This window comes from Mustela lutreola, chromosome 4 (genome assembly GCF_030435805.1).
Source record: "Mustela lutreola isolate mMusLut2 chromosome 4, mMusLut2.pri, whole genome shotgun sequence".
NCBI classification, from domain to species: domain Eukaryota; kingdom Metazoa; phylum Chordata; class Mammalia; order Carnivora; family Mustelidae; genus Mustela; species Mustela lutreola.
Genome location: NC_081293.1, coordinates 179,265,640 through 179,290,286, shown reverse-complemented (window position 1 = coordinate 179,290,286; position 24,647 = coordinate 179,265,640). Strand labels below are relative to the sequence as shown.

The window sequence follows — 24,647 nt, the reverse complement described above, 5'->3', positions numbered from 1 at the left end:
AGTAGCCACTCCCCAGGCCAGCCAGTGCTGTGACCAGGGTGGGGGCTGGCCCTGGTGCCCTGGGCCCCCACTGACACCCCCATTGACCTGTATCCCTTTGCTTTCCAGCCTTGGGCCAGAGGCAGGAGTGGGTTGGGGTGAAGGCCGGGGTTTGTTGTGGCTGTGATAATGTCAGGGCCTCCCAGGCAAGAGAAAAGTGCACTTTGCACATTGCTTACATTTTTCTTACAAAGCTGGGCTGAGAAAAGCTGGGAAACAGAAATGAGAGAGAGTGGGAAGACTGTCCCTAGTCTGTGCCCCTTGGGGGATGAAGGGAAGGGCCTCACAGGGGGCATCCAGGCCAGAGGATGCTGAGGGGCCCAAGGCGTTGCTGTGGACTTGACATAGATCTTTCCTGAACTGGTGACCTCCAGCCACCACCCCTCTCCACCCTCACCTCTACACCAGCCTGCCTAATGCCAGCCTTGTCTTCACTGGTGATGCAAAAGCCTGCCTTATCTGGGTGACGTGCGGCAAAGCTGTCAGGTTACATAAGCCCTGGAGGCCAGGGCTGGGACTAGGAAGGGTGTGGGAGAAGAGTCTTAAGGCTAGCACGTGGGTCCTACTTCCTCCCATCAACCCCCATGGCTTGGATTTGGCTGGGTGTTGGCAGGTCTGGGGCTCCAGCTCCTGCAGCACCTCCAAATGCTGATCTCCACAGGCTGCTCCCTCTCACCTGACCTTGCTTGAGTCCTCGGTGTCCGGGGCACAGATGAGTGACTCCTTGCCTCTGAGGAGCTGGTGGGCAGCCTCTGGCAATGCACTTGGGACCTTTCCTCAAATCCCAGGCTCTGCCTCCTGTCCTCCAAGCTAAAGCGTCTCTCCATCCTGTTCTGACCCTGCTCCTCCATGCTTTGCCTCCAGTCCCTTCTCCTCTAAATGGAAGCTGGAGAGGAGAGAGGCACCAGGCAGTGAGGAGAACCTCTGCCCTCCTGGCACCTTTGCCCTATGTCTCTTTTGATGGTCCAGGTGGGAAACTCCTGGTTCTCCCTTTCCCTCCACCACATGAGATTCCCACCCCCTCCCCATCCCATTTCACCTGCTCCGACAACCCTGAGAACCCAGCATCTTCCTCCTTCCCCCACTGTGCTGTGCTTGTTGGCTCCTTCCTTTAGGGTGGCCTGGTGACCATGCCACAGCTGACCAGAAGCGTCTACTGACCAGCTGGCTTCTCTTCCCTTGGTTTGTCTGTGGACAAACTAGTAATTGTGTGTTTTGTGCTCTGTAGAATGTGATTCTATTTCTACCAGCCTCCTTCTCTGATTTGATAAACGTGTGAGTGCGTGTGCTTACATTTCTACAGGTGTCCTTTCAAAGAAAGAGGCGGTGATATTCCAGAAGACCAGTGGGATTCAGGACAGAAGGAAGCCTTGGTTTGGGTGATGTCCCCCCAAATTCCATTTGGCTCCCAGTAGAAGATACGTCAGTACTAGGTGGGGCCCTGGCTCAGGTGAGCCGCACTGCCGTGGGGAAAGCCCAGGGCCCGAGGACAGGAGGCCTGGCTGCTCCCCCCAGCTCAGGGGACATCACAGGATCCTCTCTTAAGCTTTTCTATGCGTTGGTTTCCTCAGGAGTCGCAGGGCCTTACCACCACCTGCCTGACCCAACCCTCAGACTGTGGGGTAGAGAATAACGCTCCCTCCAGGCTGGCCTGCTCACTCCCTCTCAGCACTTTCACCCATGCCATGTTCCCTTTTTGGAATGCCCCCTCCAGGGGCCCTCTTTTCCTAAATCATAGCTTCAGAAACCCAGGCTGGTCCTTTTCCTTCTGCGAAATCTCCGATGATTCCTGCTGATGGTGTTGGGTTTCTCCTTCCACCCTCTGTAACCCTCAGAGCTGGCATTAAAAGGAGCATGTAAATTGCCTTATATCGGGAATTCTCAACCTCACCGCTATTGACATATTGAGCTGGATAATTATTTGCTGTGAACGATTCTCCTGTTCATTTTAGGATAGTTAGCAGCATCTCTGGCCCGTTCTCAGTAGATGCCAGCGGCACTCCTCCAGACGGAACAACCACAAATGCCTCCAGAGATCACCAAGTGAACCCCGGGGGGGTGGAATCAACCCCCCTGCCCCGCCCCAGTTGAGAGCCATTACCTTATATTGTTATTTTTTAAAAAATAATTCCTATTTATTTATTTTTAAAGGTTTTATTTATTTATTTGACAGACGGAGATCACCAGTAGACAGAGAGGCAGGCAGAGAGAGGGAGAGGAGGAAGCAGGCTTCCTGTGGAGCAAAGAGCCCAATGCAGGGCTCTATCCCAGGACCCTGAGATCATGACCTGAGCTGAAGGCAGAGGCTTTAACCCACTGAGCCACCCAGGTGCCCCTGTTATTTAGCTTTTAACATTTCATTTTCCCAGCAAGATTCCTTTGTATGCCCTAGTATGCCAGGCACACTGTTACACGCCATGTGCTCCAGTTAACATGCTTTCTCAAATGCAAGAAGTGTGAGTAGAAGTGATTATTACAGCTTCCTATAGGCCTAGGTACACTATTATGGGGTAGAGACATTAACATTTGCCCCTAAAAGTCAGTCCACTCTCTTCCCGCAATCAGATCTTGAGGAACAACCGTTAGCAAGAAACTTTGTGATGTCTACTATAGAAATTTACAAGTGAGACCCATAACAAAAATATTTCCAAGCTAAATTCTACTTCTTTCTTCTTTTTTTATCTTTAATATTTTATTTTATTTTATTTTGGAGAAAGAGAGAGAGAGAGCATGAGCAGGAGGAGGGGCAGAGGGAGAAGCAGACTCCGAGCAGGGAGCCTGATGGCGGCTCAAGCCTAGGGTGCTCGGATCATGATCTGAGTCAAAGCCAGATGCTTAACGGACTGAGCTACCCAGGCGCCCTGAACTCCACTTATTTCAAGTAAAACTTCCTCAGATCAGAATCTGGATCACAAAAGAATTGGAACCATCCTTTGAAGTTCATGGCAAGGGGCCCGTACCTTGTATTAGATTCTCTGCTAATGGTGTCCGGTTCTGCGGGAGTGGAGAGCAGATGAGAGTTACTAGGACAATATTTAAGGGCTCAAGGGTTGGAGGAAACAAGCCGCGGGTCTTACGGAGCTCCACCAGTTGTCACTTTCTCTCTGCGGACAGACTGCTTCACCTTCTTGAGCGTAAAGTTTCCTTGCCTGAGAAATAGACACAAATGATGGGAAGTAGGATTGCTGAGAAAAGTATAGGCTTAATGTAGTGTCTGGTTCATATAAACTCAATGTTGGTCTTCTCTAATTCAAGGGCAAGTGCTGTATCTAATTCCTCTGTGTACCCCTCTGACACCTGAGCACAATGCTTTGCCCATAGTAGCACACCACACTTTTTAAAAAATATTTTGATAGCGATACTCCATACCATTTTTTTAAAAAGATTTTATTTATTTGACAGACAGAGATCACAAGTAGGCAGAAAGGCAGGAAGAGAGAGAGGAAGGGAAGCAGGCTCCATGCTGAGCAGAGAGCCCGATGATGCGGGGCTCGATCCCAGGACTCTGGGGACCATGACCTAAGCTGAAGGCAGAGGCTTTAACCCACTGAGCCACCCAGGCACCCCACGATACTCCATGCATTTTCGATGAATGGACTATGCACCCAACTTCAAGAAGTCTGGGAGATGAGGGAGTACAGACCCATCAGCACCTGGGATGACCACCCTCCTCAATAGGTAGCCCCATGTTAGTTGTGTCCTAATCTTATACATGTATTTGACTTGTATACTTTGTTTTGAGCTAGAAAAGGGTTTCCACAAGATCTGACCCAATACTCTCATTTCTCAGCCGAGGAAAACAGTCCCAGTGAGGATATGGATACATAGCTCTTTCAGGTATAAACAACTGAAAAAGTCCTTTGTCCTGCTGGCTTAGGAAGATTAAGTCATTTTGCTTTCCTTACGGCTTCTTCAAATAGTTCCTCTAGACCAGCGTTTCTCAACATCAGCCCTATTGACCTTGGGACTGACTGACTCTTTGTTGTGAAGGGCTGTCCTGTGCCCTTGAGGACGTTTAATGGCACTCTGGCCTCTACCCACTAGATGCCAGTAATCCACCCTCTTCTCCCTTTGTCCGAACAATCAAAAATGTCCCTACACATTGCCAAATGTCCCAGGGAGAACGAACCACTGGCCCAGACATTACTGAAGGTAAGATCCCTTCGTATGAAATGCTGCGGCCCTTGGGTTATCCCATCAAAATGTGATTGTTTTAATGAATCCACCCTCTTCTCCCTTTGTCTGAACAATCAAAAATGTCCCTACACATTGCCAAACGTCCCGGGGAGAACGAACCACTGGCCCAGACATTACTGAAGGTAAGATCCCTTCCTATGAAATGCTGCGGCCCTTGGGTTATCCCATCAAAATGTGATGTTTTAATGAATCCACCCTCTTCTCCCTTTGTCTGAACAATCAAAAATGTCCCTACACATTGCCAAACGTCCCGGGGAGAACGAACCACTGGCCCAGACATTACTGAAGGTAAGAACCACTGGCCCAGACATTACTGAAGGTAAGATCCCTTCGTATGAAATGCTGCGGCCCTCGGGTTATCCCATCAAAATGTGATTGTTTTAATGAATAGTTTGCCAGCAAATTTCATTTGTAGCCAGCAAGCTCTGGAGAAAAGACAGAACCACTCTGCAGCCAGCGCCAGGTCTCAATCACTGCTCAGGGTCACTTATTCCATACGTGTGTCATTTATTTATCACTCTGCCTACTTCCAGTGGACTTTGAGATGGAGCCTGACTTATGTCCTTCTCCGAACAAGTTGCTATGTTCTGTGTGCTGCCCAGGAGTCTGGCTGTGGAGAAGGGTCTCCTCTCTGTCAGAGCCCCTCTCATACTGTACTCTCCCTGCCTGTCTATCTGTCTGCCCCAGTGGCCTGTAAGGGCCACCGCTGCAGAGACAATGACCATGTAATTGGCACTTGGGAAGTGCCCAATAAACATTTGTTGAAGGAACGGTGCCATAGAAATTATAATATGTTGCACTTAGCTGTGAGTCAAAAGTTTAGCTACAACTTGCTTCGTTTACAATAACCATTGCTTATGTTTATTAAGAACTCACCAGAAGGGGGCTTGGGTGGCTCAGTTGGGTAAAAGTCTGACTGTGGCTCAGGGTCATGATCTCAGGGTCCTGGAATCAAACCTCAGCAGGGAGTCTGCTTCTTTCCCTCTGCTCCTCCCCCTTCCCCTCTCCCTCTGCCTCTCCCCTACTCATGTGCCCATGTACCCATGCTCTCTCTCTCTCTGAAATAAAATCTTAAAAACAAACAAACAAAAACCTACCACAAGCCAGGAACTTTATACATTTTTTCTCACTAATAGCAAATCAACGTTAAAAGGTAGATACTATTAACCCCATTTGAAAGATGAAGAAATTGGTTCAGAGAGAGTTTATGACTTCAGGGATTATATAGTAAGAAGTCCATATGTGGACCTAGGCTCACTGAATAGCCAGTCCTAGTCCTCTTTGATATATTACTGCTCCTGTCTACAGTCGTAAACCTGTGTGTTGGCTCTTTCTGTGAAAAGAATGATTAGTTCATGATTAGCGACCAGACAAATGACTGTAATCATTGTGTACAGTTAAGATCAGTCTACCTTGGGGCACCTGGGTGGTGTAGTCGTTAGGCGTCTGCCTTTGGCTTAGGTCATGATCCCAGGATCCTGGGATGGAGCCCTGCTTCCGGTTCCCTGCTTGGTGGGGAGCCTGTTTCTCACTCTCCCACTCCCCCTGCTTGTGTTCCCTCTCTTGCTGTGTTTCTCTCTCTGTCAAGTAAATAAATAGAATCTTTTTTTTTTTTTTGTTTAATAAATAAAATCTTTTTAAAAAATCAGACTACCTTGCTTCTCTGAGAGATCTGCAGGACCATGGAAATAATCTTGTTATACAAAATTGTTTTAGTCCCTTTGGGCCACTGTAACAAAAGTACCGTAGACTGTGTGGCTTAAACAACAGTTTAGGGATGCCTGGGTGGCTCAGTTGGTTAGGTGTCTGCCTTTGGTTCAGGTCATGATCCCAGGGTCCTGGGATCAAACCCCATATCTGGCTGCTTGCTCAGTGGGGAATCTGCTTCTCCCTCTGTCTGCTGCTCTCCCTGCTTGTGCTCTCTTTCTCTCTGACAAATAAGTAAAATCTTAAAAAAGAATAAACAAAACAAAACATCAACAGCAGTTTATCCCTCACAATCTGGAGGCTGAGAAGTTTAAGATCCAGACACTGGCAGATTTGATGTCTGGTGAGAAATTTTTTCCAGGTTCATAGATACTGTGTCCTTTTGTGGCAGAAGGGGTTGGGTTGCTTATTGGGGTATCTTTTATAAGGACACCAATCCCATGACCTAATCACCTCCCAAAGTTCCCACCTCCAAATACCATCACCATGAGGATTAGATTTCAATATATGACTTTTGAGAGGACACAAACATTCACTCAATAGCAAAAATATTGTCTATAATGGCATTCATGGTAACAAGATTTTCATGTGTGGCCAAGAATCGGAGAAACCGTGCTTTAATCCTAAATCTGGGGAGTGGGTGTGCACATGTATAGGAAAAGATACCAGACAGGATAAAATGCAAGATCCTACCACTGCAAAAATTCAATTTCCTTTGTGAGATGGTTGCTGAAAAGTCTGATCCACAACTCTGCCTTCTTGAAATACATCTTAACTCCCCCAGTCATTCAATGTTTACCATTTGCTCTCTTGAATTGTCAGATTTTTTTTTTTTAACTATACAGTATAAGAATTGTCAAGTGTTTATTTTCTGACTACTCTGTCTCCTCAAAGAAATTGCCTGAAGGCAAGGGACTCTTTTCTTTGCCATCTTTGCTATGTGCGCGTTCATTGTTGACAAGAATAATAACAGTGGTGAAATAGGAAGAGTTATGTCTTCTAGCCAGTAAATGAACAAGTTTGAGCACCTGCGTGCTCAGCCCCACTACGTGGTTATGGGGTACCCCCAAAAGAAGGCAGACAAGGCCTTTTTCCTTAAGGATCCTGCAGCCTTATCTGTTCCTTCGTCAGGTAGTGACAGTTAAAAGCTGAGGAGACTTATTTTCCTCTGGTCTAAGGGAGTCTGTTGAATATGTAAAGAGGGCAGGCAGTAGGCAAAGGAAGATGGATTATCTCCCCGCCCATCTTGTCCTAGTTGAAGTAGGTCTGCGGCTGGCCCGTAGGAGGCGCTCCAGAGGACCATTCCATCAGTCTTCCTAAGCGCTCGGCTCCTTTTCTTTTCTGCTTTTCCTAAGAAGGAGCCAGGACAAACTGGAAGGTCTAGACTGAGGGGGAAGGTGATGGGGCGAGGGGTGGTGGTGGTGCGGCGTTCCTTTGCAGTTCCACCTCCATCTCCTGGTATCCGCTCACTGATCCCGGGACGCCAGAGACGGGTTGAGTCCGAACACCCGCTTACCCGGCTGGGCGGAGCGCAGTACCAAGACCGAGCCTTCATCCCTTGATGCCCCGCCCCCTACCCTCAAGCCCCACCCCGGCTCTCAGGCCCCGCCCCTTCCCCGGCCCCCGACTGGGCTGCGCTCACTCCCCAGCGGGGGCCCGGGGAGCCTCCAGGCGGAGCGGCTCCCGCCCGCCCTGAGCAGCGGCCTCCGCATGGAGGGGCCGCTTGCTCCACTAACGGGGTCGGGGCCGCTGCCGCCACCGCCGCCGCTTCGGGGAGGCGGAGCCGCCGCCGTTCCGGAGCCCGGAGCCCGGCAACACCCCGGACACGAGACGGCGGCGCAGCGGTACAGCGCCCGTCTGCTGCAGGCCGGCTACGAGCCCGAGAGGTGACGCCCAGGGCAGAGCGCGCGGGGCGCATCCGGGGCGGGCGCGGTGGCTCCGGGAACCCGGCGACGCTGCGGGGGAGGGGAAGGGCAGGCCCTAGCACCCTTGCCCTCTAACTGCCTCAACCCCTAACTTCCTGAAACCGGGCTCAGACGCCAAGCACCTGGCTTTGGTTGGGGGATGCAGGCAGGCACTGGGCCAACGGTTCGGTGCTGCGCCGCGTCTGGGAGCGAGGTAGAAAAATGCTCCCTGAAATCTTAGCCCTGTGTCGGATTTCGGTTACACACCCGACGGTACCTGGTCCAAGCGGCTCCAGCTTCTGGGGGTGGAGACAGTGCTTGCTGGAGTCCCTGTCCAACTTTGTTTGCTCCTCCTGTAGCCGTTTCCTCCTAGAACTATCTCCAGAATCTTCCTGGCAGGTGTCTGTGTCCGGATGGATGCTTCCTCAGAGCGCCCGTGAGGACACCGCCCCCTCCTCACCATTCACTCATTCACTGAGGTCTGATGAGGCCGCCAGTGCAGCTCACCTCAGGGTTTTTCTCCTAACCTTCAAGACGCCCTCTTGCCCGTAGCCTGCTGGGGTCTGTAAGAGTCATTGGAGGAAGAGTGGGGGTGTTGAGCTGGGCCCCAGGGGTACTGGCTGCAAAGGAGACAGTGGCTAATCTCTGGATTGTATCACAGCTTGAAATGCAAACCCGCTGTCCTGGTCCAGAGGATTTGGACTTCTTTCTCTGCCCCATCTGTTGGTGCTCAGCAGCCTGGGGAGGTGACCTGGAAGCTGAGTTTTGTGTGTGTGTGTGGGGGGGGTGGCCTGGGGGAATTAGCCCCGAAGCTCTGCACAGGGGCTGGCAGCTTATGTAAGAACTTTTAAAGGCTTAAGGGGCGGCTGGGTGAAGCCTGCCCCCCCACCCTTGGCAGGCTGCCTCTCTAGAATTGACTCAGGATTGGCAGCCCTACTTCCTCCCATCCTAGAAATCCAGCTCGTGGGGCTCAGGGTCCGCGGTTATAAAGGGAGAGGCCAGAGGAGGAGAGGGAGCAGGCTGGGGCACTTGCAGGCTTGATGTGGGTTACGCAGGTATTGCAAAAGTATCATTTCAGAGCTCAGACCGGGGCCATGAAGAAGCATTCCTTTTCCTCCTTGTACTTCTGCACAAAGGGGCATCCCCACCCCCCACCCGTCCCTGAAGAACCTGTGTCAAACCTGAGCCCCAGCCAGGTGGTGTAATGAGATTCCAAACCTGCTCGCTAGACCTCCATCTGCTCTCACTGGCTTAGAGCTGTGGGAAGACGACAGGGTTGCATAGAAAGCCTGGGTCCTGGGTTTGAGGCTAGTATTACTGTTCTCTGGCTTGAACTTGTGCGACCATGTTCCTTGTTCCAGCTCAATGCCAATGTTTGTGTTACCTCTTCTCCCCATCCCCACCCTCCCCTCAAAAGTGTTTTGAAATCTTGTCCCTTCAAAGGGCCCCAGACCAGGCAGAGGAAGACCTCTGGCTCCCTGCCTGGCACTGTTACCCTGTGACCCGAGACCCTGAAGAAGGTGCTTAGGCCTGTTCCTCTGCCCTGCTGCCTTCACAGCTGCTAGGTGGGGAGCCTCAGGAGACCAACAGCCCTTCCTCTGGCTGAGGAGGCCCACTGGTTGCCTCGGAGTCTCCTCCCCATGGAGGAAGCAGCTGGGGAAGATCAGGAAGAGGGAGGAGGAAAGCCACGGGGATGGATTAACGGGCTCTGGAAAAGGACAGCCTAACCAGGGCTGAGCCCAGGAGCTTAGAGTAATGAGGAGCCCAGACAGGTCAGAGCTGGAGGGGGTGTGGGGGAGCTGGAGAAGGGGCATAGGGCCATTCTGTCATCACTGGGAAAGTGACCCTCCTCATCACTCAGCCTAGCAGCCTCCTCTCTTGGGTCCAAGTTCTAGTCTAGGGCAGATGTCACATTCATTTCATACCAGAATCCAGCTGCTGTCCTGTGCCCCAGGTCTGGTGGAATCCTGACTAGTACCCTACCCATTTCTGACCCATTCCTTAGGAGATAGTGCCCCAGAGCATGTCCCTTAGAGATCTAGAGAGACCCTTAGAGATGTAGAGAGATCTAGCAGTCTCAGCTGCTCTTTGCCTGCAATGCCATTCCAGCCCTAACCTATGGCTACAAAGGTGCCCCCAGAGCAGCTCTGGGTGGCCAGGGTCATTTCTCTGGCAGGTCTCACTGTTCTGCCTCCAGGTGGCCAGTGGCAGGTCTTAGTTCTGTGCTCCTCAGGATACCTTCACTCCCCCATATGGTGGTCTGTGATGTTCCCATCACTCACAGTAAGAGGAAAGAGGGCACTGGATGTCTGAGTCTCTTCCAGCACTCCTCACGGGTCTCATCACTTAGCTCTGTGGGAAGGTCCCCCTCCCATCTGCACACAGATGGAACAATCTGGCAGGGTCCTGGGGTGTCACTGGGGGAGGCTGGGCATCCCAGTGAGCCTCCCCTGGGCCTGGCTGCCACCAAACTGTGGCGCAGTAAACAAACGCAGCCTCCCAGGGCTGGGGGTGGGGGGGGTGGGGGGGAGGAGCACCACAGCCAGCCAGCCACCTTGCCAGGAGGAGGACTGTGTCCCTGCCCTGCCTTTTTCTCCCCTTACCAAGGAGTGAGCTGTGGGGACCACAAGAGACCATGGAGTTTGGGGGTCGGGGGGAATCTGCTCTCTAACTTTTGATCAGGAAGTAGCATTAGCTGTGCTGGTCATACAGAGGGAGAGTCTGCCCCCTGCTACCTCACCTGTCCTCATGTGAATCAATTTGCTACCAAATGTTAGTGCCCCCATGTAGAAATCCGGGTCTTGCTGGGCCCACAGAACCACCAAACTTCTCTTTGGGGAAATCCTCAGAACTTCCCTAGCTTGTCCTAATTTGTATGCATACTTGCCTAAGCCAGACCTGTGATCCTCCCTCACCTTCCTAGGGCACTATCCTCCCAAATAAAAACAAACTTTCCCCTCTGGGGTTAAAACCCTGATGATTATACACCACTTTCTGAGCTGGGGACAGGGATGTCGGACAGAAGCATTGGATCAGGAAGCCAAGGCAGTACCCATCCTCCCTGGCTTCCTGAACTGAAGGTTTTGCATCTTAAAGTGGGGCTATCTAATAGTTGGCAGCTGAGGGACTGTAGTGTAAATGTGATCATTTATGAAAAATGCCTTGTAAATTGCAGAGGGCTTCAAGGCCGCCCAAAGGTCAGGGAACGTCATTGTTGAGATTGCCTGCCCCCTAGGCATGATGTTGGGGGAGATGGGGAGCCTACAATCACAAACTCCAGTATGTTGGGGAGAGGTGAGCCCACACCAGTTCCTCAGGGCTCCAAGTACCCATCAGAGAGCCCTTCCTTTGGTCTTGGGTAAAGGCAAACCATGTTAGAGGTATCCCTGGGCTGGGGAGTTAGGACAAGAGGAGACGAGGACCCGATGGCTGGGGGAGCCCAGATTGGGGCCACCCAGGCTGGGAGTGAACCGAGGGGCGCGTTGCAGGGCAGGGGAAGGGGGTGCTAGGAGGCGGGACCACAACTGGTGGAGGGGGCGTGTCCCGGCCAGGTTCAGTTCCCTCCCCCCACTGGATCCACACTCCCTCCCCCGCCCCGTACGCGGGGCTGCTGTGCCACTGCAGGCGGCGGCTGGGCCGGGCTCCGCGGGGCCTTTGTGCGGCGCGGGGCGGAGGCGGCGGCCTCCCCGGGGAGGAGCGGGAGGAGAGGGCGGCGCCCCGGGCCCGCCTCGCCGCTGCCGCAGCCCCCGCCCCCGGCCAGCCTGGCCCGCGGCGGCAGCGTGGCCGCGGCGCGGCGTCAGCACAGCAGCGGCGACAGCAGCGACAGCAGCAACAGCAGCGGGGCGGCCCGCGCGGGTGTTTATGTCGGGTCGCGGTGTCTCTCAGCAGCATGGCGGACTACCTGATCAGCGGCGGCACCGGCTACGTGCCAGAGGATGGGCTCACCGCGCAGCAGCTCTTCGCCAACGCCGATGGCCTCACTTACAAGTAAGCGCCGGGGAGAGGGGGAAGCGGGGGGAGGGGGTCGGCGCGCCCACCCGTGCGCCGCGATTCCCCCAGCCCGGGGCCCTGCACGTGCACCGTTGCCCCCTCCGCGACGCCCGCGTTCTCCGGCCCCGATTCGAGTGACTTGGGGTGGGGGTGGGGGCACCGGGCAAAGGCAGGAAGGAGGCCCGCGCTGAGAGCAGACGGACGTGGCACAGCGACATAGCGGGCCCTCCGTGCTGTGCCCCGTTTATGGCCGGATCCGGGGTCGGCCTGCCCCCTTTCTCCTCTCGTGGTCATTTTGACCCCATGGAGGGGCCTTGGGACGGGCGGGAAGTGGAGATGTGGGAGTTATGGAGAGACTTTTTCCAGACCTTGGTCCAGGACACCCTCTCGCTCCCAGCTCACAAGAGGGTAGAAGGGAACCTGGAGTCCAGCTAAGGCAGCTGCTTGGGTGTTGCCTCCAGGAGAGGCCCGGCTGGGCAGTTGGGATGGCTCCTTTTCCACACAGACCTGTCCAGCCTTACTTCCACCTGTGCCCTGCCCGCCCCCTGGTTAGCACTCGTGCCCCCTGGGCGTGGGTATTTTGTGACTACCATCCCAAGCCCACCCCACACGGGATTTTGGAGGAGGATGAGACCTCGCCGTTTGCCTTTGGCTTAGTTTGCTTTTCCATGGGCCCTGGGCCAGTTGTCCTGTGGGCTGCAGGCCTGGCACTAGCTCCTCTACGGGCTGCAGGATTGTGTCCATGCCAGCAAAGAGCATCAAAACCTGGGGCTGGGAGGAGTGGGATGCTGGCAAGTCAGAAGAACCCCAGTCCTGTCTCCTGCCAGTCCCTGCCTTCCCCTGGAAGCATTCTTGCTTGGCAGGCAGTTTCCCTAGACACCAGGATTCCCAGTCATTCCTGTATGGCCCCCTTGCCTGGCCACAGCTGGGGTGTGGGTCAGGTGAGAGATGTAGATAATGCCGAGACAATGTCCGGGGGCCCATACTCCAGCATTTCTCCTCCCGCCTCTCCATGAACCACAGAGGCCTCTTCACTGTACAGAAGGGCTGCCAAGGGAGCAGGGAGGTTCTTGATTTGTCTGGGGGTCTTTGATGAAGGGGGAGAAAGTATCTCTTTGATATATTCTTCGCTGGAGTCTTCTAGGAAAACTCACTAGGGAAATTGCTAGGAGTTTCTCTAGGTCTGGGGCAGGTTAAAGACCCCACCTCTCCGAGCCACCCTGGAGCTTTTCCTTCCTGCACTGGGGTGGGTGCTGGCTGCTTTGCTTAGTCCTATTGGGAGTGTTCCTGAAGTATGGAGCATTTTCTTTTGGGTGTGTCCACCAAGGCCCTGTGATTTCAGGCAGTCTAGCCCGTGGTGGGGGTGGGGTGGTGGCTATAGCACTTTTCTGTGCCATACCCCTGCAGGTATACACACTCCTTCTCGGGTTTGCTGTGACCAGGGCCCACCCTAGTGTGGGCAGCTGCCACGCTCTGACCAGGTGTCCTGGTCCTAAACTGCTGGGAAACCCCCTTCCTCCCCTTTTCTGTCCCAGGCCGTGTCTGTGGTGTACCCCACTCCAACCGGAGTGGAGTCCCTCCTCTGTCCGAACACGCCCCACGCTCAGTGCCCTGGGGTCCCTCCATGCTGCTCTGAACCCGCGTGACTCAGCAGCCCCGGCCCTGGGCTGAGCCACTTGTCCTGTGCTTTGAGGTGTTTATGCCATGCTGTGCTACTAAATGGTTTTCAGGTTCATTCCGCGTTTGCTGACTGTCTCCCCCTATCAAGATGGAGAAGTGTTCGAGGGTAGGCACTGTATGTACTCTGTGTGTCATTACAGGGACTTCTGTGTCCCTCGATGAACTCTGAGTCCTGAAGGCAGTGGGCATCTGGGGCCAACCGCCTTGGTGGCGCCCCAGTCTACAGACCTTCCGCTGGCTTTGGCTTGAGGTTTCTGGGCTGGAGTCCACCAGATGCTGGTTGGGAGGGCAGGGGGTTGCTTCAGCCCTGACCAGGGAACAACGTGGATCAGAGGGCTCCAATCTTTGCCCCTCCTCCCACCCACAGGCTGCCTCCCCTAGGCATGGTAGGACCTGCCCCTTTTGGGGACCCCACCATACCCTGTAACACTCACTTTTCTGTCTCCACAGCGATTTCCTGATTCTCCCAGGATTCATAGACTTCATAGCTGATGAGGTGGTGAGTACCTCTTCTGCTGACCTGAGGGGAGCGGGACCATGTATGTGGTAGAAGAGGCTGGCTTCTTGTTCAAGGGCAGGGTGTGGGAGAGACTTATCTTGGGCATGTAGCCTTTATTGCTGCCAGAGAAACTGGCACAGAGTAGTGGGTCATGTCTAATGGGGCAGAGGCAGCTGCGGGAACTCAGGGGTATGCTGAGCAGTGTGCCTAGCACAGGGCAGGAGGGCTGTCGCCTATGGAGCTCGCGGTGAGATTCAAAAAGACCCTGGGGGCATGGGCATGGGTGCGGTAGCCCTCTTACCATTGCAGGGAAGGATTGGGTTTTGTCTGAAATGCTGAGCAAGGACATGACACAAGCCAATAAAATTCTGGAGACTTTGGATGAGGTGGACAGACTTGTTTGTGGATCCATAATGCACAGGAATTGGCAAGAGGATTTGAAAGAATTAGATTTTGGACAGATACAAGGAAACTTGGTGCCTCGCTTTATTGGAGGGGCTCATCAATGAGCCAAGAGAATGGACAGTGTTCTTTACACAGTTAAGATATGACAAGCTCATAGAAGCCAAGGGGTAGGTGCTGATGAGTATAAGTTGTTTCATGGAAAAGTTAGATTATTCTTTTTTTTTTTTTTTTAAGATTTTATTTATTTATTTGTCAGAGAGCACAAGCAGGGGGAGTGGCAGGCAGAGGGAGAAGCAGGCTCCCCGCTAAGCAAGGAGCCAGATGGGGGACTTGATCCTAGGACTCTGAGATCATAACCCAAGCCAAAGGCAGACGCTTTTAACCCACTGAGCCACTCAGGTGCCCCAAGTTAGATTATTCCATAATGAATTCATGCATGTTAAAGAAATCATTTTTTTTTGTTGTTGTTGTTGCTGTTACCGATGTTTATTCAGGTCTGATCCTCAGGAAAGACCAAAGGCCAGAGTGTGCCTGAATCAGTCTTACATCTGGGAGACTCCTGTCTAGCCTGTGGAGCCAGTGCTGATGCGGACAGATTTGGGGGGAAAATTTGAGCTATTCTGAACATGCACCTGGCGATGGCGACCAGGATGTCTTGGTTCAGCTGTTCAGTTTAACAAAGTTTACCAAGCCCTCTGGCTTTATGCCGGACCCTGGGCAGGGTGCAAAGAAGAAAGGGATGAAACGGTTCCCTCCCAGCCATCAAGGGTCTCCTTGTCCTGTGGCCTAGGTCAGGAAGGCCGTGTGGCTCTTCTTCTGTGACATGATGGGAGAGAAGAAGGTGGGGTTTTCTAGACTGCAGGGCCATGGTTCTGAACCAGGGTCTGTGAGATGGACTTCAGGGGCCTATGAATCTCCAAAAATTCTATACCAAAGTCTGTGAGAGCTTGGGAGGCTAGAATCTACGAGCCGTTGGCCTGAATCTCAGAGGCAGATTCCTCGCCAGTGTGTATTTGCCTCCCTGACCTTTCCCCTGAGTGGCAGCCCCTTGGTTCCCTACTTCCACGGATGTCTGATAGATTCCTTCCTGTGCCGCCTCCTCCTGGTCACAGCCTCTCCCGCCTGGCCCGGCTCAGCCGCCTGCTCGGTGGCCTCCCTGCCTCAGGCCTTGTTATGTAGAGTCCATTCTCCACATCAGAGCCTGAGTGACCTCTTTAAAACATGAAGCAGAGCATGTCTCTCCTGTGCCTGAGACCTTCCTGTGGCTTCTCATCTTAGAGGCAAATCTAAGTTCCTCTCCTCTCCGTGGCCTTCAAGACGACACACGCTCACTGCCCACCCACCCCCCTGCCTGCCTCTTGCCCCTTATCCCCTGCTGTCCCCCTTTCTACCGTGCTAGCCTTTTCCTGTCTTAAATACACCTCAGGAAGACTGGGAACAGAGGCCAGGTTCACACTCACAGCTCCCTCTGCCTGACACGACAGTCCCTCAGACTCTGACTCGACTAGTTCCCACTTGTCACGTCCCAAGGAAGGATCTTTTCCTGACCACCACATCCTTCTTGCCATGGTGACTTGGCTTTGTTGTCTCTCTTTGGAGCCTTTATCTTGACTGAAATAATCTCATACATGTTGTTTTCAGGTTTGTTATCTTTCCAAGTAGATTGTAACCTCCAGGAGGGACAGCAGGGACCTTACCTGCCTTGTCCACTGCTGTGTCTGCAGGCCCATCCTGGTGTCGGGGACCCATGGGAGCTCAGTAAATGTTCGTTAAGTGAATAGTAAAACTCTTCACCTAGACCGTGCCTCTATTCTCAGGACCTGACTTCAGCCCTGACTCGGAAGATCACCCTGAAGACGCCACTGATCTCCTCCCCGATGGACACTGTGACAGAAGCCGACATGGCCATTGCCATGGCTGTGAGTCGGGCATCAGGGTGGCGTCCCTGGGGTGGGTGGGCTGAATGGGAGGCTGGTTTGCAGAGCAAGAGGGTTGAGCCCTCGCTCTGATCGTGCTTCCCTTCCACCCCAGCTGATGGGCGGTATTGGTTTCATTCACCACAACTGCACCCCGGAGTTCCAGGCCAACGAGGTGCGGAAGGTCAAGGCAAGTACCAGGCCTGTCCCCGGAAAGAAGATGTGACCCGGCCGCCCCCTCCTTTGCCATCCCTGCAGGCTGGTGCATCCCCTGGCTGACGTCTGCCCTTCCCCACACTGGGCACACGGGGCCCAGTCCTCGTTTGCCCATTGCCCGCTCTCCCCATTGAGAGCCCAGGCTCCCCTGTGGCTTGGCTGTATGCCGCCTCCATCCTTCTTCTAGCCTTCTCCTTCCCCATCTCTCCCCACAGAAATTTGAACAGGGCTTCATCACGGACCCCGTGGTGCTAAGCCCCTCACATACTGTGGGTGACGTGTTGGAGGCCAAGATCCGGCATGGCTTCTCTGGCATCCCCATCACGGAGACAGGCACCATGGGCAGTAAGCTGGTGGGCATTGTCACCTCCCGAGACATTGACTTTCTTGCCGAGAAGGACCACACCACCCTCCTTAGCGAGGTACCTGCAGGGGGAAGGGAGGACCTCACATCCTGGGGCCTCAGGCTGGTGCCTGTGACCAGGGACCAGAGGGAGGCCTGGCTCCCTTCTCTCTCACCTGCCAACCTGCAGGCAAATGTTCCTGGCTCCACAGGTGATGACGCCACGGAACGAGCTGGTGGTGGCTCCTGCCGGTGTAACCTTGAAAGAGGCAAATGAGATCCTGCAGCGCAGCAAGAAAGGTACGCGGGCATGGGCAGAAAGCTCCAGACCCCCCCGAGTCTGGCTCCTGGTACCCCAGGCCAGCTGTTGCTGCAGACCATTGTCTTGTCCCAGCAACCAAACTGGCCGGGCCTTAGGGAAGGTTTGAGCAATGCCAGGTTAGAGCATGAATCCTGAGGTCCTTTTCCTGGCATAGGAAAACCTGTTCTTATTCAACATCTTCACACTATGTCTCCCCATAATGCTCGTCCTGTAAAATGCTCATCACAAACAAAAAAAGTCTGGAACATGCTGCTTTCTATCTCCCACATTCCATTAAAAAAATTGTATGTCCACTTATTAAAGGCCCTGAGAAATCCTGCAGTTAAGTTTATTTGACATTGTAGGTCCTTATGGGAGACATTAGCAATGCCTACCTGGCTCCTACTGGGTTATTTTCTGGGGGTGATGTTGGAGAGGGTATGTGTTCCTTCCTGCAAGACAGCCTTACATTTGTGCCCTGGCTAGGGGTTTTCGACCACTGTGGCCTGTGGCCTAGCAGGTAAAAGGCTGCCAGTGCTCAGGGGCCACCCACCCAGCCTGGTTAGGCCACAGGGCAGGAAGAGCTCCGGAACCCACTTGGCTAGGAGGTTTCTTTGCTTCCTGTTCCTGGGAAGAGGGCCAGGTCCCTAGGAGCATTTCCTGGGTGGGTGCTGTCACCTAGTGGCTATTTTGGGTACTTCAGTAGAATCTCTGACCTGGCTCGGTTTCCTCCTCAAGGTCCCCCAGTCCCCCAGTCCCCCAGTCCCACTCTGGCCCCAAGAGGCCTGCTCCTTTACCGAACGTTTGCATTCCTCATCAGGGAAGCTGCCTATTGTCAACGATCGTGATGAACTGGTGGCCATCATTGCCCGCACTGACCTGAAGAAGAACAGGGATTACCCTCTGGCCTCTAAGGATTCCCACAAGCAGCTGCTGTGTGGGGCGGCCGTGGGCACCCGGGAGGATGACAAATACCGCCTGGACCTGCTCACCCAGGCAGGCGCCGACGTCATAGTGCTGGTACGGACACCGCCGGGGGCACGGTGGTTCAGGAGAGGAGAGGCTCACGGACACCCGGGTTTGCCTCCAATGACGCCTGAAGCCGGGATTGGCAGGGTCACTGGTCCTCTGACAGCTCAGGCCCTCCGCACCCTAACACTCAGAGCTCACATTCTTCGAGAACCTCCCGCTCACCAGGTCCTGCACTGAGACCTTTATGTGGATGAACTCATTTGGTTCTCACCACAACTCCCGGAGGGTCAAGACCACGCCCACCTGTCAGAGGAAGAACCCGGGGTGGAAGGAATGCAGTGGTTTCATCTGGTAGTGAGTTGGTGGGAACAGGCCATGGCCCCAGGCAATACCTGCTTGCTGTGAGGACCAGTCTATACAGTGGCTATGCCGGGGCCCTCTCTGCTCTGAGACCATAAATTGGTGGCGTTCAACCTTTGGGGGAAAGCAGGCCTCTTGGAGACTCAGTCTGCTGAGAGCTGTCAAGCTGTTTGCCCAGGGAGAAGAAGAAAGAGCTTTCTCCTAACACTTTTCATACAGTTTCAGAAGTTTGTTTGCTTATGACCCCCTTCCTCCTGTGAGGACTCGGCCACTTGCCTGAGCTTTCCTGTCCCCCTTCTCGTAGGACTCCTCCCAAGGGAACTCTGTGTATCAGATCGCCATGGTGCACTACATCAAGCAGAAATACCCCCACCTCCAGGTGATTGGGGGGAATGGTGAGTGCAGGGTCCCCGTCAGCCCCCAGCCCTTGTTCCCTCGCTGTGTAACTTTCCCTCTGTCCTTCAGCCTCTCTAGGTGATGGCATTGCTCCTGCGTGGGGGCAGAAGGCTGAATGAACGGGCTTGGTCGGTGGGGGGTGCTGAGGAGGACTAGACTGGGGTCCCAGGCAGCCCCAGAGCAAGGCAAGGGCATCCCACCCTCACAGTGTTTCTCGTTCCCTGCTTCTCCAAACCCTTGTCCCCACCCCTTCAGTGGTGACAGCGGCTCAGGCCAAGAACCTGATTGATGCCGGTGTAGACGGGCTGCGCGTGGGCATGGGCTGTGGCTCCATCTGCATCACCCAGGAAGGTAGGTGTCAGGAGAGCGATGCCAACAAGAATGCCCCCCGGGCCTTCCTCAGGCTCTGGGGACCCACTCATGTCCCACAGATGCGTGCTGAATGCTCGCTGTACCAGGCCTCTTCCCAGGATGAGGGGTGCTTCAGGGGTGACTTGGGCTCCAACTCTGTCTCTCTGGCCCACTGACTTGGGGGAGGCTGGTGTGAGATCAGGTTACTGTGAGTTTTGGGGTGTGTGCCAGCCTGCTTCTCAGATTCTGGCCCAGGAGGCCCAGTCCAGAGGGCCAGGGCTGGTGTGAATCCTTCTCTGAGGGGCTCTCTGGAACCCAGCTCAGAGTTGGGATCAGCTTTGTGACAAGGCAGGAACTTGGGGACATGGAGATAGCATGTCCCTGAGTGTGTAAGGACATAGGAGCTTATCACCGTGTGGCAATAATGGGGAACGGGGATCCAGCTCAGTCACAAAGCCCTTTTTCGGGGTGTGCTCCTACCCATGAAGTGGGGGAGACCCTGCTGTGTATCTCCATGTGGTTGAGGGGTGCTCCCTGGAGGCTGGGGTCTGACTTGTAGGTCCTGGCTTGGCTTGAGGGGATGTATCTGGCCACAACACCAAGTGACCCATTTGGTCTTGGTCTTTTCTGCCCAAAACGTCTCCTCCTTTTGGTCTTCAGAGCCTCTGCTTTTAAGTTTTGAGCCTTTGTCTTAGCTGACCACTCTGGTAAAATGGGGGCCTTCCCTTGGTGACTCGACAAACTGAGCACCTGCTGTGTGTCAGGCACTGTTCTAACTCTTGGGAGGCAATAGGGACCAAACCAACCACAGGTACTTCCCCAGAAGGCCTCTTCTCCACTGTATCCCACTTCACCTCCATCCCCAGGTACATGCTAGTTCCTTAGACTTCCCACTTAAAACCTTATACTTAGAGACCCTGGACAATTAAACTCAGAGAAACACGCACCTGTATCCCAAAGGAGGCTGTGAGTACCTCACCCTGGGAACAGGCTTCGCAAATCACAGAGGTCGAGAGAGAGAGAGAGAGAGAGAGAGACCTTGAGCCTGGGGACCCCCTCCCCCAGACCCACGTGCCCCGGTCTGGGGGTGGGGGCGCTCTACTCTGAAGGCCACCGGAATCCTGCAAGGTGCGAATGTTCTGGGTGAAGTGGGCCAGGTCCCTGGGGCGCCATTGCCCCTAGTGTTCTTTGCTGCTATCTCTCTTGTGCCTCGGAAATACCGTCTAGCCTGGTCCCTTTCCCCACGCGGAGGTGGGGCACACGGAGAAGGGGGCTTCTCCCTGTGTTGCTGCTGGAGCTCTGATGGGTATCCCCTCCAACACACAGTGATGGCGTGTGGTCGGCCCCAGGGCACTGCCGTCTACAAGGTGGCTGAGTATGCCCGGCGCTTTGGAGTGCCAGTCATAGCGGATGGTGGCATCCAGACCGTGGGGCATGTGGTCAAGGCCTTGGCTCTGGGAGCCTCCACAGGTGAGGGGGCTCTCCTGGGGTCGGCGCGTGGAGGGGTGGGTGGCCGGGAGGTGGGCAAGGGCAGTAGGAGGTGTGTGGTCCTAGACACACTGACCCCTCAACCGTCGCAGTGATGATGGGCTCCCTGCTTGCTGCCACCACGGAGGCCCCTGGCGAGTACTTCTTCTCCGACGGGGTGAGGCTCAAGAAGTACCGGGGCATGGGCTCCTTGGACGCCATGGAGAAGAGCAGCAGCAGCCAGAAACGATACTTCAGGTGCCCCACTGTGGAATCCCGGCCCTGGGCAGACCAACCACAACCCTCCTGCGTCCCCACCACCTGTGACTTCCCCATGTGGTGCCCGGTCCCCACATGATAGTTCTGGAAACAAAGCACAGGGTACAAGTAGTGGGCCTGGGATGGTCCCTGGGCCGTCTGACTCAGAACCCAGGGAGGGGCTGCTCTTGGGGGCCTTCTGCATGGTGTCCCCTCTGCTGGTTCCCTCAAGAGGCAGGGTGGGCTCCCCCGAGCGGGGGAGGGGGGCCGCTTGGCTTAGTGTCTTTGACCTCCACACAGTGAGGGGGATAAGGTGAAGATCGCACAGGGTGTCTCGGGCTCCATCCAGGACAAAGGCTCCATTCAGAAGTTCGTGCCCTACCTCATAGCGGGGATCCAACATGGCTGCCAGGATATCGGCGCCCGGAGCCTGTCCGTCCTGCGGTGAGTCCTGCGACTGGGGCTGGGGCCGTTGGTTGGGGGCACAGGTAGGGGTCCCTGGGAGGCTCCCGGCTCCTTCCTGCTTCCTCTCTCTCTCTCTCTCTGTCCTCGGTGTCCCTGACCCTCTCCGCCTACCTGCCCACAGGTCCATGATGTACTCAGGAGAGCTCAAGTTCGAGAAGCGGACCATGTCGGCTCAGATCGAGGGCGGCGTCCATGGCCTGCACTCGTAAGTGTGGCAGCCTCCTCACCCCAGCTGGCGGGCACTGGGTCGGGCAGGTGGGGCCATGGTTCTGAGGCCAGGCTGAGGTCTCAGGGAACCCGTGGACCATCTGCTCCAGGGACGGTGCTGCCGCAGGAGGAGCCCATCTCCCTCCAGGGCTGGGCCCACTGTGGGACCCTGTCCTTTAGCCCCCAGTGAGTCAGGCCCTTCTGCTCCCCTCGGGCACCTCCCCGAGCAGGACATGGGAGGCTGTGGCCGCTGACCTCTCCTGGGCTCCCAGTCCCTCGCTTGCTCAGCAGCTTGGTGGCTGGTGGCAGGGGCTGGTGGCGCCGGGCTCTTGCTGGTGGCAGCGTCAGGCAGGCAGGCCAAGGCTGGGGGCACGCGCCCTCTGGCGGTGACAAGGGCAGAGCGACAGATGCCAGGGCCAGAGCTGGGGCGGCCGTGGGCGGGGGCAGTGCTAGTTGGCAGCGGTAGTCGCAGAGGCATGTGTCCCTGCCCTGGTCGAGAGGGCCTACCCCCCCCCCCCCCAGACACCAGCGGGCGTCTAACCTGTGTCTCTTTCTGCCCCACCCTCCCGTAGCTATACCTTTCTGCCGTGTAAGTAACCGCGCTGCCCGGGCCAAGCGTAGAGTAGAGCAGGGGCAGTCTGGGTGGGACCTGGGTTGGGGGCAGGGGCTGCTGGGTCGGGGGTGGCCCTGGGGTGTCAGCAGGGGACATGGACCCTAGGACCAGCACTGAGCTGGGGGCAGCCAACCGTGGCCTCTCCTCCAGTGGAAAGGAGGGGTGCAGACCCATGCCCTGACCACAGGCCTCGGCTACCCTGTCTTGGACTGGACCCAGTGACCACCTAGGCCTAGGCCGCTGTGTGTGCAGGGGTGGGGTAGAGATGTGGGCGGCGGAGGTGCAACTCGGTCTGAGCTCGCTCGTGAGGATGGACTGTGTCTTCATAGCTCCATAGCTGCATCTCCGCCCCCAGCACTGAGGACAGTCCGCTCGGCCGTGGCTGTGGCCAGAAGGAGCAATGGCTGTCTCTGGACCTGGCATGGTTCTTTCAGGAGCCTTGGCCTGGGGAACACAGAGGCCCAGGGCCTGCTCTTTCCTCCCCCACACCCCCCATGTGGGGGTGCCCTGGCAGCCCAAGGCCTAAAGGCAAGGGGATCTGGGAAGGGAGCAGGGTCCAGAAACCCACCCTTGGCTTCCCTCTTGCCTTGTCCCCACAGTTACGAGAAGCGGCTGTACTGAGGATGGTGGTGGAAGCTGGGGCAGTGGAGGGGGTGCGCCCCAGGGTGCCCCTTTGAGCACCGCCTCCCTCCATAACTGAGTGGTCCATAGATTTGCACTACGGATTCCGCAGCTCCTTTCCAGGGAGAGAGGAGGGGAGCCCCTGAGGGTCTGTGGCCCCCTCCTGGCCAACCCCTGCAGAGTTCGGACTGCTCCCAGGGCTCGGCTGCCCTGGGGGTCCCCCTAGGTTCCCCCTCCTTCAGTCCCCCTGAGCCTAGCCAGCCTGGGCTCTCAGGCCATGTGCCTGCCTCAGGTCTTTCTCGCTGCAGCCTGCTCCGGCCTGGCGCCCACCCCTGGGGCAGGTGGCCCCTCCTGGCTTCTGTAGGGCACCTCCCTCCCCACCCCCCACCCCAGAAATGGTGCTCTCCTGGCCCTGCCTCTGGCCTTTCTTGGGCTGCTGCCCCCTCAGCCATGTGGCACTTCTGGGCTCCTGACCTAGGCCAGAGGGAGGTCTCTGCCCCCTTCCCCTGGCCCTAGGCTACTCGGGCCGGCTCCTCAGGCCGCTGCCCCCACCCCCACCCTTGGCCCTGGCCCTGGAGAGGAGGCTGCCCTTCATTCCTGACTCACCGTCATCCCCAGGTGTACCATTCCTGCCCTCTCCTCTCAGCTGCAGTCGAAGGCTTTAACTTTGCACACTTTGGGGTCACAGTTACGTCATTGTATATTAAATAATCGGAATAAATCAAGAGGTCTTAATACCTCTCCATCCTGTCTCTGCCTCTTGTCCACTGGACAGTTGGCTCCCATCCTGGTAGCTCCAAGCCCCCAACAGAGCCGGGCTGGGGTGGGGTTGTGCAGGGCTGGGGTGTGGTTGGGGGACACCAGGCCCAGCCTCCCCAGGAAGGGGAGGAGGGCATTGTGGGACTCTAGGGGTCGTTGGCACAATTAGGCCACATGGCCAGGCAGAGGGGTCTCCCAGGCCTGGGCCTACGCCAGCATATGCCCCTGCTGCCTGGGGCCACTGAGGTCGCAGAAGACAAATGTCAGGAGTCTCCCTGGTGGCCGACCACAAGTCCCCACTGCGGCCTCGCGACACCAAACGGTGCCGCCCGGACACAGGTGGGTGCAGAGTGGGGCTGCAGCCCTGACCGGCACCTTCATCCGCGGAGACCCGTGTGTGGTACCGGGTGGAGGGGCCCAGCTCCCACGGTTCGTCTGCTCTCAGACCCCGCGTCCCAGCCTCAAACCCCGCCCTGTGGGGACGGCACCTAGGCGTGGGCTGCTGCATCTCCTGGGGGCCACAGGGGTCCTGGGGCGTTCCCCTTGCCTTCCTCTGCCTCTGTTGCAACTGGGAATTGGTCTCACAGCCAAGCCACCCAGGTACAGACACCACTCAGGCGCGTAAGCCAAGAAGATGGCCCGAGTGCTCTAGAGGTAGGAACGAGCAAAGGCTGTAGAAACAAAACCCAGTTTGTGGCTCGTGAACAGCTGGAAACATTCCCCTGACTGTCGGGGAGGGGCTGCCTCAGGCTCCTCTCCACCCGCCTGCCAGGACCTGCCGGCCCTCCGACCTTTCCGGAAAGAGCCCCTTGGTTGGGGGGCTAACCTTTCATGGTGGCTTCTTCAGGGGTGAGAAAGAAAGAGCTGCTGGGCAGGACTGTCTGGTGTGGGGGGGTGCTGTTCAGAGTCAGTTGAGTTGCTGCGAAGTGACTGGGTCACTGAGAGTCCGCAGAGGCCTCAAACCCTGGAGTCTGTGGCCTC

At 55.7% G+C, this 24,647-nt stretch overlaps 1 protein-coding gene across 4 annotated transcripts; it reads left to right on the top strand.

The window, feature by feature from the left end:
- Positions 1-7,575: 7,575 nt before the first annotated feature.
- On the top strand, positions 7,576-23,657 carry IMPDH1 (inosine monophosphate dehydrogenase 1). 4 transcript variants are annotated; one of them, XM_059171779.1, is made up of 16 exons: positions 7,576-7,829; positions 11,736-11,834; positions 13,968-14,016; positions 16,239-16,340; positions 16,453-16,527; positions 16,769-16,975; positions 17,109-17,196; positions 18,018-18,217; positions 18,834-18,924; positions 19,181-19,276; positions 20,603-20,746; positions 20,857-21,001; positions 21,302-21,445; positions 21,588-21,671; positions 22,246-22,262; positions 22,886-23,657. In XM_059171779.1, the coding sequence occupies exons 1-16, from the start codon at positions 7,654-7,656 to the stop codon at positions 22,984-22,986; spliced, it is 1,818 nt and encodes a 605-aa protein (XP_059027762.1). In that variant the 5' UTR covers positions 7,576-7,653; the 3' UTR covers positions 22,987-23,657. The 4 variants fall into 4 exon arrangements, with proteins under 4 accessions (XP_059027762.1, XP_059027761.1, XP_059027764.1 ...); XM_059171778.1 differs by having other exon boundaries at positions 11,733-11,834; XM_059171781.1 differs by lacking the exon at positions 22,246-22,262 and having other exon boundaries at positions 7,577-7,829.
- The last annotated feature ends 990 nt before the right edge of the window (positions 23,658-24,647 follow it).

What these genes read in the sequence shown, in the direction of transcription:
- IMPDH1 (XM_059171778.1), top strand. Translation starts at nt 7,654, where the DNA reads ATGGAGGGGCCGCTTGCTCCACTAACGGGGTCGGGGCCGCTGCCGCCA. An exon ending in ACTTCATAGCTGATGAGGTG is followed by an intron (nt 14,017 to 16,238) that starts GTGAGTACCTCT and finishes CTCTATTCTCAG; the next exon opens with GACCTGACTTCAGCCCTGAC. An exon ending in GGCTCTGGGAGCCTCCACAG is followed by an intron (nt 20,747 to 20,856) that starts GTGAGGGGGCTC and finishes CAACCGTCGCAG; the next exon opens with TGATGATGGGCTCCCTGCTT.